Here is an 18,758-nt window from a genome sequence, read left to right as displayed (position 1 = left end):
AGCTAACAGCTGCTTGGGATGAAGTTAACTGTAGAGAAGCTAACAGCTGCTTGGGATGAAGCTCAGACCTCATCCCCTCAGGGTGTACATGACCTCCAGGCCAATTAAATTCACAGTTTGACATCATGTCAGGCTGCATTATCTTGATCATACAGATAATTTAGTGCTCAAATCCCTGGTCTGTCAATCCAATTAAGTCCTTCATCAATATTTCAAGTATGTCTGATTGACACAAATAGGAGGTGAGTGAATCTTAACACCCTGCTGTGACTAGCAGTAGTTTGTGGCAACGAAGTAGAGGAAGAAAAACTGTGTTGTGTTTTTAATCCTTAAGGTTACCAGCAGTGTGTCTCTGTTAGATTGTAGATGTCTTGAGGTGAATCCTTAATGTGGGTCAGTTAGCTTCTCTGAGTAGCATGTGGAGACAGCTGCTAGCTTATCTCCAGTTAGACAAGCTCCAGCTAGTTTGTCTAACTGGAGACAAACCAGCAGCTATTCATGATTAAGCTAACTGCTAACTAGAGAAAAGCTAACAGATACTCATGATGAAGCTAACTGCTAATTATACAAAATTCTTAGGTTTGTACTTTTGTGAATACTATATCTTCTTCACATGTTTATCAATTTAGCAAGAGGCAGCTATTCGTTTCACTGCATCTCATCTGAACGAGATTGTTGTTTTTGCTAATGTTAGCTTTCTGTTTTTACCTCTTTTGCCAGCAGTTCTTTGTCCATATGATTTGGCTCATGCTGAAAACCAAAACCACTTTATTAGCCCTCCTTTCAGCTTTTCTGTTTGTCGAAGCCAATTTGGGGTTACGTTCCACAACATAGCAGCGTACTGTCAGCTATTTTAGTTGCTTGCATAAGGAAATAATACAGATTTTCAGTTTAAAATTGGCTCATATAGCATTTTCTTAAACTGTGAAGGTTTTAAATTTCAAACACTTACGATGTAGGTTTTAGCTTGAGTCTCCCAGGTGAAATGCTGATTGTTTCTCCAAACAGAGATAAGTCTGACTGCTGCCTGTTGATGGTAGGGTACTGGTTGTTTATACTTACCCAACATAACCCCAGTTTAAATGGGGAAAACTCAAAACGAAAGAGGAATTTTATGTCTGAAATTATTACAGCTGCAAGCGATGTGAGATAAGGAGACGAGGAAAATGAGAAACGAATTATTGTGATGTTAAGGAATGATTACTGAAATGCTTTCTGGGGCGCTGTTGCATCAGATGATGCTTCCCAGAAATGCTGAACTCGTTCTTCTGTTTGAGAAGAGTTTTAAGTTGATAAGGGAGTTTGCATGTAGCTCAAAGTAAAAACTGTAGCTTGTTTTTTGTGTTGCACTGATGTCTGCTGCTCTGTTTGCTGTGGCTCGTTGTCGAACGTCTCGTGTTGCTCTGACTGATTCTGCTGGTTTTGGTTCGGACGGTCTCTGTACTTGTTGTTCCCTGCATGTCTGCGACTTCTCCTCTATTGTTTGAAGGCAAAGAACCCTGGAGATCAGCAGACTGCTTCCCAGTAAATATGGTGGAGGATCTGGCTTGTGCTTGTTGTTGTGCGGTGGAAGTTGCCTGTTGTTGTGACATCAGGCTCCCTGTCTGCGACGCGGCGAAGCCTTCAGACGGTTATAAAGCCTCTAATTCCCCGCGGTTTCTCATTTGCTGCATAGCCATCTCGGTGTGAATGGCTTTGTCAGGCTTAAACTTCCTGCTGCTGGTGCTCTCGGGTTATTTCAGGAGCGGCTCTATCAGCGCCGTCCTGTGCTGCTGCTTCTCTAATGGCTGCTGTTGCAGAGTAATATCGTAACGCTGGCAGATGAAATCGGCCCGTATCGGCCGCGCCCACGCAGGAGGAGGCAACGTGGAGGAACCAGAGGTGCGTCAAAACTGTAGCTCACGTAAGCAACCCGTACTCCAGCGGGTCGGCGGGTGTGATTAGGAGAACACCTGCTGTGCACCTCCGCCTGCCTCCATCCCACCTCCGCCTGCCTTCCTGCAGATAACAGTCTTAAAGCTCAACAATGCTTTTTATCCTTTGCTCTGTTGGCGCTTTCCTCCCATCACTGCTAATCTCATGACGCCTCAGTCCAACAACAGGAGCGCTCCCTCGCTTCCAGTTCACCCTGAAACCAGAAGGGACGAGGTCAGAGGTCAAAAACAATCACAAAACAAGTTACAGCTGTTGAGAGATTTTACCCAAACCGTCAAATGTACCCAGAAACATCTGCGAGGAAGGAGTGTTTTCCAGACACAAAGTGTGTTTTACTTAAGAGCTCAGAATGTTTGATGAAAATCCCGTTTCCCAGCTTGGAAACCCCAACTCTGCTCCTTCAGACTAGCCAGAAGCAATTAGCAAACGCCTGGTGGAACATAGGAGCTACTGCTCAGTGCTAGTCCTGATTTTAGATTTTCCTCTCCTCATTGTAAACAGGACAGGTCGTTCCTGAAGGCGGAGTTTCATAAAGAGCCTGAGCTTTTAAAGAACAGCTGAAAGAAAACTCATCTGGCTTGTTGATTAATTAGAGGCTGATTTGTGTAAAATCGCAGGACAGTGTAAAGAAGCAAGGGAGTGAATACTTCCCTGAGCTATGTGTGGCCCTGTCTGTGGTTCTGTCCCTTCAAGAACATTAATCTAGATCTTTAACTAATTTTCCCCTCTCTGACAGGAAGGGCGAACGGAGCTGGAAATAGTCTTCCTCTCCTTTAAATGCCGGTTACTGCCCCCCTTCGCTCCCTCCGGGCGGCCGCAATAATTAATTCAGTGATTAATATCCCGGTCTCCAATGGTTACGGGAGAAGAAGGGAGCTCAGATGAAACGGTGACACCAAAGTCCTTTTAATTGACTACAAATCCCAGCTGAATAGAGGTGAAGTTTTCCCTCCTGCGGCGGCATCAGGAGCTTCTCGCTCCTCCAGGTGGTTTCCTCTGACGGACCGACCATCTTTCTGCTGAGTCATGCCGTCGCTCATTTGCTCCTGATTAGCGCCGATTAGCTCAGATTGTGAATCAAACGTTCCTGACGGCAGCTGACAGTCACAGGCCAGAAGAAGAGAGGAGGAAGACTTTGAAGCTGCTCTATCTGTTCACGCCGCGCCGTCAGTGCAATGCCAATTAGCTTTTGTTATCCAGCGCCACAGCGGTGCTCTGCCGCATGGCTTATTGCTCATGTCAGCAGCGCCTCTCTGCACTCGCAGCGCATATTCTGGGCTGCACTGGAGGCTCGCACTGGGCCGGGTTCACTGCTGGCCCGGAGCTTCAAAGGCGAGCTCCAATTTAGAGCGTCTGCTTTGGTATTCGGGTCCCTGTGCTAACGATGCTGCAGTTATGAAAAACAAACATATATGGTTGGCGTTTAGGTGCAAATATATTCTTGTTTTACTTTAAAAATCTAACCATTCCTGTCAAAATGTATGTTTTATAAGAATGCATTCACACCAGCCATGTTTAGTCTGTTTTAACTCCAGTCCGTTTGTCAAAATAGTCCGGTTCGGTTCTGAATCAAACTCTGGTCCTCCAAACCTCGGTCTGGGTTTGGTTGAAGTGAACTCTGGTTCGGTTTGAATGCATATATGAATGCTAAGCGGACCAGAGACTGGTCCAAAAGCAACGCAGGGCATTGTGGGTAAATACAACCAAAACAATCATGCTAGCCTAGTGTTAGCCTAGTTTTAGCATTTGAAATGTATCGTGGAGAAATCCTCCTGCCGCTAAAGTCTGACGCCTCCATTTGTGTTTCCATTTGGTGAAAAAGTTAGTTGTCAGCAGTTTATTCCTAAATCCACCTTTAAAGTAATAAAGGTGCAATGGATCAGTAATCTGTGTTTTGTAGAGACAGAACCTTTCTATTAAATAAAAACTGGAGACCTTTTAGGTTGTTGTGCTAATCAGTCACTGATAATAAAGCAGATTATGGCGTATTAATGACCCTGAGGGGAGATTTGTTTTGCTTTCATCCTGATTATTATCTCTGAAGTTCCTCCGTCTGATTTTCCCATCATATGATTCATTTTTACGGCTGCAGATGGAAAGAAGAAAAGTATTTCATTTGCCATGTAATCTAAATGCTGATTGTTCCAGCAGGGCTTTGAAGCTGCGATGTTTGCTCTCAGGAAGCACTTTGTAGCTCCTCAGTCACATTAGAGCGATGTGTGGAAATATTCACACACATCGCTCTAATCCAGATGAAACATCAACAACTTTAATGTTTCTGCATCAAAATTCAGAGGATTAATTATTGCTGACCCCGGTGTTCACCGGACTGCCAGAAAATACATCAGAATCCCACTAAAAATGCCTTAAACGTCCTATTATATTAGGTAAAACCTCAAATACACCTTAATAAGAATGAGTACGCTCAGTGGAAACCAGGCTAGCGCTAACGCAGAAGCTAACATCCATGATTTTTTCTTAGCGCCGCTGGATCCAGCTAATAGCATGTCAGCTAGCTGGCTAGTTTGCCATGTCAGATTCCCAAACTGCATTTTCCTTAAAATATTCTTTAATGTGTACAAAAAATGTCCAACCTTTTTACATATTAAGATAGTGTGTATAAACGTATCGATGCTCCTGATATTTTTAAAATATTCCACAGTTTGACTCCGTTACCTCCATCAGAACTAGTTAACATATGAATTTTCTGGTAGTTCTGAATTTGCATATTTAAAACTGTAATTCCCTGATTTCACTTAAAAATTAAAACAATTGTAAATGTTTTTCTGTTATTCTTTATTTTTGGTTTATTTGAGGTAATAAATCTACCAACAGAAGAATTTTCTCAAATATTTAAATCCAGTTCAGCTCAACACTTTTTACATAAAAGTCAATCCAATCCCATTTATTTGTATTGATCTTAGTTATCAATCAATGCATTAAGCTCAGTTTATAATTAGTTTAAAAGTTTTCTGTCTCAGGAATCCCAGCAGAGCATCGAGTCGTTGTCCTCCTGACCAGCAGGTGGCGGCAGTAGAAAATCACAATTTTTCTGAGGTTTATTGATTATGGTTGTTCTTCTTTGATTAGGGTTTATTGTTAATCAGCCAGCACCAGGGCCATTAGGACAGTAAAAAATTAACAACAATATTTTGTCCTATTTAGTTCTGGAATTCATTTTTCAAAGTCATTTTTTCACCAAAGTCGACGTTTAGCTCTGCAGTCGAAACATCTGTGAAATCTGGAATTTGGCCGTTTAAAATGCGGAGGAGCCGAGTATAGAGCGGCGCTTCTCTCCTATTTAATGAATACAAACGAGTTTAACTTCCACTAATGGTGGAAAACCACCGACTAATTGCTGAAAGTGTCTCTTTTTTTTTGGTCAATATTGAGTTTTGTGTTCTCCCTGAGGCTCAGTGGGCTGCGGTGCAGCAACTCTGGAGCCAATTTCTGTTTAGTTACCACTTTATTTCATCTAATACTCTCCTGTCTGGGTTTTCTTGTTTCCAGCGCTCAGGGAAAACTCGCCTCATACATCCTGACATTCAGGCTTCAGTTCAGCTTCAGAGAGAGATGGAGCTTTCTTCTGCTTCCTCATGACAACTGACTTTCATTCTGCACTGAAACTATATCTGGAAGCCTGCTCTTAAAATGTCTGACAAAAAACTGAGAGTATTATGTCAACTTTTCCTGCTCCTTTTAAATAGTTTAAAGAATATCTAATGTACAAAATTCACATTTTGCACATTTTTATACTTTATGCTTCCAATAATAGTCCAGGCTTTTAAAAAAATCAATAAATGTATGTTTTTGGTGTCTGGAAAATGAACCGTTTCAAAAACCTCCAGAATGTAATGTCACAGATCAGCAGGCACTGCCCGTTACCTAGCAACCCCAGTAGAACTCCGTTCGTTAACTAGCAACTCAAACTGAGCTCCAGCACGTCTGGTGAGCTGGTTTTACCGCTGTATGCGCTGTACAATGGCTGCTGGAAAAGAAAAGTGTTTTGTTGTTGACTTACCATCCTGAAATCGCTTGGTAAATTCTGGTTGGTTGTGCAGAAGGCTCCATTTCTGCTTTTCAAAGATCTGCGGTTGTATAGTTGTGCATCAGTTTGCAGCTATTTTCATGTGTGAGTAATTGTTGAGCCAGCTGCGGCTCATTTAGATTTAACTTGATTGAAAATTTGAGTAAATAAAGAAAAATGAACAAGTGGAGGACAGAAATCAGACCTAAATAAAGATAAAACACAAAGATCTCATTTTATTTGTATCTTTGCTACTTTTCAAACACTCAACTGAAAATTGGAAGAAACTGAATGTTTTGTGTTTCTGTTTAAAACCATTAATAATCAGTTAGTGGACTCAAAAATAAGTGCTAAAGCACCGAAAGTCTAAAGAAAATCCAACCAGTGTGAAAGGACTAGAGAGAGTTTGGCTGCTTGGAAGTAAAATTGTAAACATGAGGGATGGCTAAAGACTCATTTTTAAGGTATATCTATTATCTGATTTCAAAATAAAATACTTCTTCACCAATTTTTGAAGATTAATATTTAGATTCAACAAAGTTCCAGTTAAATGAAGAAGCAAAGCAGTGATGCAGCCTGGAAATAACTCGCTGAGGTTTCCTCTACCGAATGTTTACTTCAGGCGCGTCGGGACGCAGCGGCGCGTCACTGCGGATCACAGTCAGAGCTACCAGCCAGCCAGCACGCAGCAGTGCATCATGGGAAACACTCTGCTCCTCTGGTTCAGTTTGAATAAAGCAGCAGAGACAGAAAACATGACGACTCTCCTCTTTTTAATTAAATCACTTCAGTTTCTGTTTATGTCACCAATTCATCAAACAATGAAGCTTCAGGTCCAATTCAGAGGAATCATCCCAGTTTAATCCAGATTACAGCAGAATAAAAGCACATCCTGGGAAGCGACAGTGGAGAGGAATGACTCAGTGAAAGAGCTTCATCTGCAGGGTTAAAACTGCAGAGTGTAACTTTATAAATATGTATAAATATATATATATATATATTTTTTTTACATATTTACTATGTTGTGACAGTTTATGACAGATAATCTGTGAAAAATCTATCTCTACCTATTAGAAACAACAAATCAGAACCAGGAGGCGGGGCTTAGCGATGTCAATCACCCTCCACGTTGACTGCTCACATCCTCCTCCTTGTTCTTTGCTACGCTGCATCTAGCACAGCCTGCATGCTGGAGGTAGTTAGCATAGCCACCGATGAAGTCGGACAAGCTGTTTTTCTCTAGGTTGTTTCTCCAGTAGCACATTTAGCAGTGCATACCTGTGATTGATTGATAGCGATAAGACCCTGGCCTTCTGGTTCTGATTGGCTGTTTTAGCAAATATTTTAATAAAAGTCACATTCTGCAGTTTTCCAGTCTGAATCAGTTCATTGAGCTCAGATTTTAAATATCGCCTCTCTCTCTCTCTGGCTGCATTTATATTCTGATGATTTTAACCTTATTTTCCCACAATGCACCCCGTCAGCACCGCCTCCCTCTCTGTTGACATTTCCCTGCTAAACTGACTGGAATCCCCAGAAACAGACGGAGCAGAGCCTCATCGGTATTCAGGTCTGGAGCTGAAACATCAATAAGTCCGTTTCAAGGCTGAACTTCCCAACATGCAGCAGATCTTTAATGGGGGATGTTTTTCCTGAGCTGTGTTCTGTGAGCGCCCCCTGCTGCTTGTTCTCCTCCATGCAAGGTCTCTGCTTTGACATTCTCTTCACTCGCTGCTCTGATCCGTCTGCCCCCCCCCCAGAGGAGGAAGAGGAGCTGCAGCACTCTTCCTCCGGTCAGAAACAGAATCGCCTCCATCAGTGGGAACATGGAGGGTTTGATGCTCTGATGAGGGCTGAACAGAGACACAGCTCCCCCTGGTGGTGGCTCAGCTGCCATGCTTCAGATGTTACCATGGAGCAGAAGGGTTCTGATTCCCTGCTGTACAGCGCTGACCTCTGACCCCCTTTACAAACCAACAGACAATCCTACACAATACAACTTTTACAATGTTTTTATTGACTAATTATTTTATTCATTTAGCATAAATTCTAACCTCAATGCCTGATTCCAATTAGCCATCAGTATTATCAGATAACATTACCATAGTTTTATTATGTCATATTTTATGTTAATCACATCAAATTCTGTTTTATCCCCACAGTTCTTTTGTTTTTTGCAGCAGCATCATCTTGTCAGAATATTTTCCATTTCATGCTAGCTAAGTTAGCATGAGCAGTAAAGCAGCTTGATGAATTTGATTGGCAGTCAATCAGAAAATGTGCTTCACAATCAAATATTTTAATCTATATTTAAAAACATTAAAACACTTTTGGGATTGATATTTTTTTGACTGTTCTTCCTCCACTCTGAAACTCTTTCCCAGGCGACGTGGGAACAGGTTTCCTTTGTGTTCCCTAAATGATGAAACTCGCTCTGCTCTGCTCTGTGTTCAGTCACTGCTAACAGACGTCAGTTTAAAACTGTGAACAGCTGTACAGATCCTCAGTGAAGACGTGTCTGTGCATCCCGAACTCTTTGGAGTTGAACCTGATTGAAAATCGATCTGTTATTAATCCTTCATTATAAATATTATCGTATTATTAGAGACTTTCTTCTTGTTTTTTTTTTATTCTTGTTTCTTCATTCTTGCTCCGTTCTGACTGATTTGTCTCTCTCCTGTCTCGCCCTCTGGTTCTCCTCTGCGGCGCCCCCTGCAGGTCGCTGTCTGGCCGGATTGTGGGCGGAGTCTGGTGGTTCTTCACCCTCATCATCATCTCGTCCTACACGGCCAACCTGGCGGCCTTCCTCACCGTGGAGCGGATGGTTTCGCCCATCGAGAGCGCCGAGGATCTGGCCAAGCAGACCGACATCGCCTACGGCACGCTGGACTCCGGATCCACCAAGGAGTTCTTCAGGGTGAGTAGGGGTCAAAGGTCAACCGCAGGGAAGGTAGGAGAACACGTCGGGACTTTTTCTGCCAGCTGATTTTCTGGTTTTTGCTTTTAAAGTCTTTGTCTCTTTGCGACCCAGAAGAAAGGCAGACCAACACAAACAGCAAGAAATGATACAGTATCTGAAAAGTGTGGCAGGCAGGTAGGCACAGAGAGAGCGCCACCTCTCTGCAGACAGCCTCTTCTGTGGATGGAAACTTTCTAATTTCCATTTATTATTGTTGTTTTAGCCATCGGACAGCCTTTGTAGTACTTTAGAGAAGAATTGTTTAAATGTACAGTTCCTCACCACGTTGGATAATCATGTCGCCTGCAGATACAAAAACCTACATGGTGGAAGAGAGGAATCAACAAGCAGAGCATTTCTGCTAGCATTTCAAACTTAAATAAATTAATAAGACAGAAGAGCCGTGTCAAACAAAGCAGCTGTTAATACTAATCCAGTACTTGGATTACTTCCTCCACTACTATTCCTAAAACTCCAGGCGGACTTCACTTCTAAAACATGACTTTTCCTTCTGATCGCTGATTGGCCCGGTCAAAAATCTACTGGAGGAATTGGTCAGTGTCCACATGTTTTCTTTTAGTTGGTCTTGAAGCTCGTGGCTCTGCTCAGTCTGCCCGCGAATCAATGAAACCAAAATGAGTCCAAATGTTTGGACCGGCTGAATCTCTTTTTCATTTTGGTTTGGTGCTTTTCCGGGTGTGCATACGTCCCAATGCCGTCTCCATGGCAACATCGGGACATTCCACGTAGTTATAAAATGGAGGCCAAAAGACAATGGATTTTTTATTTTATTAAATCAATAATGGCAGTGAATACTTCTGCTTTGTGTTGGTCTGTTGGAACCTCTGGGGGTGAATACTTCTAGAGGGGTGTGTGTGTGCGTGTGTGTGCGTGTGTGTGTGTGCGTGTGTGTGTGTGTGTTGGAACCCCTGGGGGTGAATACTTCTAGAGGTGTGTTTCTCCTGAACCCTGCCGACTCCCCGCAGCGCTCCAAGATCGCCGTCTATGAGAAGATGTGGGGCTACATGAAGTCGGCCGAGCCCACGGTGTTCACCAAGACCACGGCGGAGGGCGTGGCGCGGGTCCGCAAGTCGAAGGGGAAGTACGCCTTCCTGCTGGAGTCCACCATGAACGAGTACACGGAGCAGAGGAAGCCCTGCGACACCATGAAAGTGGGCGGGAACCTGGACTCCAAGGGTTACGGCGTCGCCACGCCCAAGGGTTCACAGTTAAGGTGGGTGGAATAGTGTAACAATATGGCCGACGTGTTGTTATGGTATTCCACCTTCCTTGGCGTGCTGCCTTTCTGTGGTGGGGGGGTTGCTGCATGCGTGATGATGCAGGAAGGGGGCGGGGCTTGTCTCTTGTTGTGTCTCTTCCAGGTTTGCATTCCAGGTAAGTCTCTGTGGTTGAGCCGCATGGAGCTAAAGGATTTGTGTTTCTGCTGAGGAGCCGTGTGAACGTCCAGCTCTGCCTCCATCAGACTCCACTGTTCTGGGATATGGACCTGTGCAAAAATTTTAAACCACCCCACATTACCTTCTTTATGGTTAGAAAACAGCACCTGTTCACCAGGATACCTGGAGGTCCAGACACTCTCCCTTGGACTTTTTCATCCAACCAATCATTTTCCATTTATTAAATCATCCATCTGTCTGTCCATCCATCCATCCAACTTGTAATCCAACAAATCGTCCATCCAACCTTTCATCCAGTCAACAAATCATCAGTCCATTAAATCATCCATACATTATTCCAGTGGTCCCCAACGCGTTGTGATGACCGAGAGACAAATGCCATTGTGTCTTACGAGGGGGTGTTGTGATTTCTAACTCATTCTGCTGCACGCTGGCGCGCAAACGTAGCCAAGGATCCGGTTTAGGATTTTCAAAATAAAAGATCCTCCAGACTCAATACATAGAACGGACATATTTAATTATTTCTTGCGTGGCCCGGTACCAATTGGTCCTCGGACCGGTACCAGTCCGCGGCCCGGTGGTTGGGGACCACTGCATTAAATCATCCATCCATTCCTCAGTCTTTTATTTCTGTTTAGTTTCTTTCTGAGCTCCAGGCTGTAGTAAACTTTAGTAAACTACAGTTGGCTGTAATAAACTGCAGTAACTGTGTTGAAGGATCTGTGAGGCTGTGCAGCACTGCTGTGGTTGGAGTTCCTGCTTTGACTAGACGCAGTCAGTGACAGATGCTGGTGGGACTCTCCTCCAGGCTGCTTCCTGTGGAAGGGGCGGGATCACCCTCTCACTTCCTGCCGGGACACCAGCAGCAGCAGGCTGGACGCTCACACCGCTCCTCTGACTCAGCATTATTCTGCTTTCTGTCTGCAATCTGCTGCCATTACCAATGTTTCATTTTGTCAATGATGCAACGAAATGAAAAGGATCTGAATCCACCAGGAGACAAACCTCTGGACCCTGTAGACGATCCCAAGACTATTAAATAATTTTTTGTTAAAAATGAACTGGAGAAAACGTTTTGTTACGCAATAAAAATACAAATGTTAATGGGGAGAAATATTACTAAAACATACTGAAACTGATATTTTTCTCAAATTACCTCAAATAAATGTTTTATTTTTATAAAATATATATTATCTATTTATTTATTTATTTACCTTTTAAACTGATGTGAAACAAGCAGTTTACGTCAGCTGTCGGTGAACTACGGCTTTTCCTCCTGGCGGCTACGCTACGCTAAGCTAGTCCACAAATTTAATCCGTTTCAGTATTCTTAATGTAAATGCAGTATAAACAGAATCACAATACGTTGACCTTTTACAAATTTATGAAATAACTAAAACTATTACTGTAACTAATAAAACCGAAACAATATTTAACTAATAGCTAGTTAATAAACTCTAAAAACTAATTATAACTGAATTAGACAAGACAAGAAGCCACAAGTAAATAAAACTGAACAATAATGAACCCTGAATGTTTCCACAGCAGCCGGCAGAGAAAAACCATGAAGTCTGATTTAGACTTACAGAAAATTTCACCGATATTTGGCTCATAAACGCTTCATAATTTTATGAAACCGATCCAAACAAGGCCTGCCATTTTAATAAATCTCACTGGGTGATCCCAGAACTTGCTGTAAATTATAATATTGTACTCTTGAGACCATTTTCAATCAAATTAATGGTAATGATGAGATCAAAGATCAATAAACTTTAAATTATAATGAACATTTAAAGCTCATTATAACCGACACCCCTAAATAAAAAAAATCTGCCTTCAGAAGCCACCAAATTTTGTAAAAATATCTAAATATTTGTGGTTCAGGATGTGAAGTAGGCAACAGTTAGAGATGTATATGATTTGGTTTTTGCAGTTGTCATGGCGATGGAGGTCAATTTTTTTTCTGTTGGGTCACAGCAGCAGAGTAAAAAGTTTATCAGCTCCTTAAAACACCTTCTGACCTTTGACCTGAATCTCTAGCTAATCATAGATCTATAATCACAACTTTCTGTAATTACTTAAGTTGTATTTATTTTCTTTTTAGTTATATAAACAAAACCTGTTTGGATTCATAAAACTAAAAAGCAAACTTTCAAATTTCAGCTTAGAAATGTGAATGTTGGTGCACCTTTGCATCCAGTCCACTAGGTGGCAGCAATGTTCACTTGTTTGATTCAGCAGTTTTAACTGTTTAATTAAGGTGTAAGTACATATGTGCAAAAGTTTTAAACCATTAAGTGTGTACTGTTTTAAAATGAAAAACAAAGATATTAAAGCTTTAGAAAACCTGTTAAACTATTGTTTACTGGTTGAAACGAGACTGAAGACTTTTGTGTTAAACGCCACAATGTAATTAATCATGTAATAATTTGAAAAAATTAGAATATATACTTTAATTAAATAAATGTATGTAAATTTATTTAAATCAACACATTGATTTATAAAATCGAGGAGTAATGTGCAGAAATAAAATATTTGTCATTCATTTTATTGTTAAAGCATAGAATTATTTTTTTCCCCATTTATTCTAAAATCTTGTTGAGCAATACAAATGAAATCTCTGAAAAAAATATCTAATTTTTTGATGCACTATTCACAAAAGTTTTATTAATGACTTTAAACAAACAAAACATGGCTATTTTAAAATGATTGGGTCTGTTTTATTTAAACTATTATTGTATGTTTTCTTATTTATTAGTCTGGATCGTTCTTCAGGTTTTCTGAACGACTTCTATGTCTTTGTTTTTGAGGTGGTTGAAAACTTTTGCTCAGTTCTGCTGCTGTAGTGAATATCACATCAATGTATATCAGTCGGCGTAACTTTAACAAAATTAGAAGGAGATAATGCCAAGCTGCTAAACACAAAAAGAAAATATCTGAAGCTAATGCTAACCTGATTAACACTTAAAAAAATGCATAAGCAAACACTAAGCCACTAAATGCACACAAAAATTAGCATAATCCAATGCTAGCCCACTAGCACAAAAATGCAGAATTAGCATAAGATCATGCTAAACACAAAAAGAACTTATCTGAAGCTAATGCTAACCCGATAAACACAAACAAAATTGCATAAACTAACACTAATCCACTAAGCACATAAAAATGCTAATGCTAACCATTATGATGACTGTCTCTCAGTCTGTCTTATATCTTCATTTTCTTCCTGTTGACTAGTTTGAGTCTCGCCAACAGCAACGTCCTCACTTTCTGATTTTGCTACATAGTTATTTTAAAGTTGTATAAATACCACGACAAACGTCAAAAACAAATGACATGAAGTTCATCCAAGTAATGAAAATGGGGATAATTTTATGGCAAGACTTGGTTTAAAAACGGCAGCCATCTTGAAAAACGGCTGTCATGCTGAAATCCCAGTGGCTAATGGGAACTAAAAGATGCTAATGTTTGTTTCCAGCTTTGAGCTGCTGCTCTGACAGGAGAGGTTTGGCTCAGGGCGCTTTCAGGTCTTTTAACTGGGATTAACTTTTTTCCACCCTTGTCCCTCTCTGACTTCTCCTCCCTCTCCCTTTTTCTTCTTCCTCCCCTCCCAAATTGGACAGCATACTCACCCCTTTCACCAAATATGCTTTATCGTTTTCAAGAAGTGCTGTTAACCTGGCCGTGTTAAAGCTCAATGAGCAGGGCCTGTTGGACAAATTGAAAAACAAGTGGTGGTACGACAAAGGAGAGTGTGGCAGCGGAGGCGGTGGCGAGAAGGTTAGCCACGATGTCGCTCTGACGTTGATGTGGGTAGGAGAGAAATGTTTGTTGGGAACAGGAGCATCTGCCGGGTCGACCCCGTGAGGAAGAGGAGTGCTGTTGAAGCAGAAATATTTGCTGTTCTTGACGCAGAACGGAGCCAGTGGTTCTGGTCCAGCAGCGCCAGCCGTTGAGCTCAGAAAGGTCCCGGCAGTATGCGCCTGTTTCAGGAAAGCGACGCAGCCGGGGCCCCACCTGTATATGTCTGTTAGCTCCGCCCCTTTTCCCAAACCAACCTGGGGTCACATGACCAGAGAGCAAAGAGACATGTAGCGACCGTGGGGCCCTCACTGGCTCTGTCACTTTGTGAAGAGTACTGAGCTGCTCTTGTTGGGCTACTTCTGACTGAATAACATAAAATAACATGTCCTATGATGTTATTTATGTTATTTCCCCACCCCGCCCTTCCCTGCCCCCCGTGATTTGAAGAACGCCTGTAAACCTTGCCGTATTGAAACTGAGTGAAGCAGGAGTCTTAGACAAACTGAAAAACAAATGGTGGTACGATAAAGGGGAGTGTGGACCCAAGGACTCTGGAAGTAAGGTCAGTCCCACCAGCCTGGGTGCCCCCCCTCCTCTCTGTGTGTCTTTGCACTCTTTTTGTCCTGCTGGTAGTGCAGCCAATGACAGACGTGCAGGTAGAAGCTTAAGATGGCGGACACAGCATGACCAACATGAGGCATGAGCACCACACACAGCAGCTGGGGCTTCCCGCTTCTGCAGTGACACAAACCACTTTTTACCACATGCTGACCCATGTTAGCTCCGTTTTGTTCTACACATTATACCTGAATTTATCAACAGTTATATGAAGAAATGCATTATTAAGTAGAGATGGTTTGTTTCCATAACGTGCATACATTGGATATAAAGTTGTATATTTAGTAGAAAATTAGGCATAAATATTTATAACTCCAACCCCTAGATAGCAGCAAATGTGAATGTAATTTGAAGAAAGACTATAGTCACTCAGCCTCGCTAGGTTGGTGACATGAACTAAGTCGCTCTTTGGTAACCTAGCAACTCTTTGACTCTTTGGCTACCTAGCAACAACCTGCTGAGTAACTTGTGCAGCAGTACAGTGCCTCATAACTGTTTAAAAATAAATGTAAAAAAATAGTAGAGAGAAAGCTGGATTAAACAGGAAAGGTCACACTGTTAGGCAATATTTCAGATATTCAATACAAAGAAATCTTAATAATAATTATCAATATTGACTGACATAAAGTGCTTATGCCCCAATGTTTTTTCTAACATCTTAGATAGTGATACCTGCTAAATGGATCCAGGAAAGTTCAATAAAAGAACTTTCCAAGGTTTCTCTAGTCACAAACTGGGTTTAAACATTATTTTAGAGTAGAATAATCTCATCCATGTTTGAAGAGTCTGACCAAATTGGGTTTTAAATTAATGCTGCTCAGGGTTTTCAGTTGTCTTGATAAAGTTTCCTTTGAAGAAGACAATATGGCTTGTGAATGTCTAGGCATGCTAGCAGCTAGCCTATTGAGAGCTAACGCTAGCAAGTAGCCTCCTTCTCATTTTCCAGTGCTGGCCACTCAATTACCAGCGCCGGTTGCTAATTAATCAGATCAGTAGCTAGCTTAGCAATGGATGTAGCCTCCTGCTACAAGGAATTAGCCACCAGTGGGAGTGCACTAGTCTTAATTTGGTGCTGAAACCGTGCTATTCTCACCACCAAGTTGCTTCAGTAAACAATAAAAACTTGAAATAAACAGACAGGATTTGTGTCACTGTAAAAACGTTTGGCCACGTCTGAATGTGTCACAGCTAGAAACACTTTGTTTACCACCACAAGCGGTCAGAAGGCATGTTCAGACATGACCAGAACCTTCGACTGATCCACTCTGCTGATGCTCTGCAGCACGGAGAAGGCTTCATCTAGGAAAGCTGCATGCAAACTCCACATTTCCAATCAGATCCATGCAGCACAGCGCGCCACACACACACACACACACACACCATCAACTAGATGAGATTAAGCATGACAGGCAGCCGTTTGGTGCCAACAGGTCGTGGGTTGAATGTGCCTGAAGGATGTGAGCTCAGATCGGCTGCATCTGGTTGAACAAAATCAGGGTTCAAAGGTCGGGAATGAAAACCAGGATCTGTTTAAAGGAGCAATTCATATAAAACATGTAAGCAGATTTTCTCACTTACCTCAGGGTGTAAAGACAAGCGAATACTTACAGGAAGTCAGTGGTTGAACCTCAGCTAGACTGCAGACAATCACATTTTACAAAATGTTTTCAACCCCCTACCGATTTTTTTGTTTTATTTATCTAGTCAAACTTAAAATATTCAGATAATGAAACACCAGAAATAGATAACTTTAGTAAATTAAAATGGCTCTTTTAAAATTAGAATTGAATTAATTAATTAATGGGATAAATGTCTCTAAACTCATCTAATTGCCCCCATAAACTGGTCGTTCAAAGAACAATGTCAATGGTTTGAAGCATCTGAATAGAAGCTTCTGATCTCAGTCCCACAGAAAGGTCATGGTCAGAACTGAAAAGGTTACACTAGTTCTGTGTGGGGAAAAATGGACCAAAACTCCATTAATCTATGGTGAAAACCCTGAAGAAGGAAAACCGGAATGCTTGACCAAGTCTGAAGACTTTCTGAGATGGATAGAAACTTCTGAATATGTCTGTAAATATTCTGACATTTAACAAAACATTGATTTCTGCCGACCTAACAGGAAAAAGTTCAGTTGAATTAAAAGAGGCAGAAATATGTAAAATAAAATTTTTTGAGCTTTCCATTGTGTTTTAAAATTTTCCCCAAAGACACACCTGGGAGTGTTGCCTTGATTTTTTTCGTGAATGCTTAATAAATCCTTTGATCTCCATGGCAGCTGTGCAAAACACCTGGGTGGACCTAACCCCGCCTCTGAGACACAGCTCCTCCCCCACTCAGCTCCTTCAGACTAGCCAGCAGCAATTAGCAAACAGCTCATTATAGGAGCTACTTTTCACAGCAACACTGGTTAAAAAAAGGCATTAAAGAGTTAATAGAGGAGCCATGTTGGGATGACTTCCTGAAGGCAAAGCTTTAGAGCAGAAGCTTCTTAAAGACACAAAGGCCCAATTTCAAAGCGTTAAATCAGGAAGTTAAATTTCTCTGTCATATATATATATATATATGTATATAATTTTTATAACTAGAAGTTAACATAATTACTTAATTATACTACATTACAGTACTTTGTACCTGGAAAAGTATTGCCCCCTTAATGCTATAATTTCAGGAAAACCATATAAATATGTTTTTACAGTATAAACTGTTTGCAGACCAAGCTTTATTGTGCATAAATACAATAAAAACTCATAGTTCTAGAAAACTGGGGTAAGTGAAAAAATCTTTTCTTTTTATTTTAACTGATTCATTAGTATTGAGTCAATGTAGTTCAGGTCAATGTAGAAATGGTTGCAGTTTGATGATTTCGGTGTGTTTGTGAGTGAATGATGAGAGTATGAAGAGAGATTTTTCTTTGTTTTATTCTGACTGATGTATATTTATTGATGCTTTGACCTCTCTGTATCAACTTTGTCCTGATTTTGGTTTTTCCTGTCATCACTGGAAACAGGACAAGTCGTCCCAGGCCCTCAGCCTGAGCAACGTGGCGGGGGTCTTCTACATCCTCGTCGGGGGCCTGGGTTTGGCAATGCTGGTGGCCCTCATCGAATTCTGCTACAAGTCACGCAACGAGGCCAAAAGAATGAAGGTGGAGGCCCAGTCCCCGTCCCAAACCCCGTCCCAACACCCCCATTCCCACCACTGCTGTTACCCCTGCCGCTCCAGCAGCCCCCGCCATAGTCCCGAGCCTAGCCAGAGCCCCAGGCGCAGCGGCAGCATCCGCAACTTAGCCGAGTTTAGTGAGGTTTTCAATGGTTATGGCAGCGACGGGGAGGCTAAGATGTAGCTGTGGTTTTCCTAGAAGCTTCACCCACCCTTTGCTCTCCTTTCACTAGCTCCCTGCCAGAGACTGTAAGTGAAACCTGTCGCCTCGCCTCCCTGTGCTCGCGCCACCATGCTGAGTGACTGTGGTGACCAGTGGCAAAGCGCTTCCCACCTCCCTGTCTTAGCTGCTCACTTTGTGCTGCTGTGGCGTCCTGGTCTGCGTTTGAACTTCCCCTCAGTGTGACAGGAAGTGATAAGTCATCCTCAGACTTTATGTCGTCTCTAATGCTTCGCAGTTTGTGTGGCTACAGAGACTGGACCTCATTCATCGCACAGAAACCTTCTTCCCACCAATAGAAAACATGCATTGCTAATTCTCAGCACAGAAACCACTGTAGATACAGTGCAGGAGTATTTTTTAACCTACAGTACCTTCCACAATTATTGGCACCCCATCCAACCTTTAATTCAATGTTGAATGCTGCAGAAGCTCATCTAGCTATTGCCAAGACTCCCAAATAGTTCTTCACTCGAAGCAGACATCCATCGGACAAGTCAATGTAAAGCTGGATGTCCGCCTGACCCGGATGTCCGCTTTGAGTACACCTCAAGTGGAAGGTCAAATTTTATAACTGCATACTTTAGGTGTAGTTGGAGCGGACATCCGCCAGAC

At 41.9% G+C, this 18,758-nt stretch overlaps 1 protein-coding gene across 6 annotated transcripts in view; it reads left to right on the top strand.

The window, feature by feature from the left end:
* Positions 1 to 18,758, top strand: part of LOC122845413 (glutamate receptor 4-like) — an 87,874-nt gene that overhangs the window by 62,671 nt on the left and 6,445 nt on the right. For 3 of the 6 annotated variants that reach the window (XM_044141700.1, XM_044141703.1, XM_044141701.1), the window contains exons 12-15: positions 8,681 to 8,879; positions 9,908 to 10,155; positions 14,005 to 14,119; positions 17,772 to 17,909. In XM_044141700.1, coding sequence (XP_043997635.1) covers positions 8,681 to 8,879; positions 9,908 to 10,155; positions 14,005 to 14,119; positions 17,772 to 17,909 — 700 coding nt within the window. Of the gene's footprint in view, positions 1 to 8,680; positions 8,880 to 9,907; positions 10,156 to 14,004; positions 14,706 to 17,771; positions 17,910 to 18,758 lie in introns of those variants that run through there. The other 3 variants (XR_006373038.1, XM_044141702.1, XR_006373039.1) reach the window with 3 other exon arrangements.

This window comes from Gambusia affinis, linkage group LG15 (assembly GCF_019740435.1).
Source record: "Gambusia affinis linkage group LG15, SWU_Gaff_1.0, whole genome shotgun sequence".
Lineage (NCBI taxonomy): Eukaryota > Metazoa > Chordata > Actinopteri > Cyprinodontiformes > Poeciliidae > Gambusia > Gambusia affinis.
The sequence above is the reverse complement of the archived record's forward strand: the minus strand, read 5'-3'. Positions and strand labels throughout refer to the sequence as shown.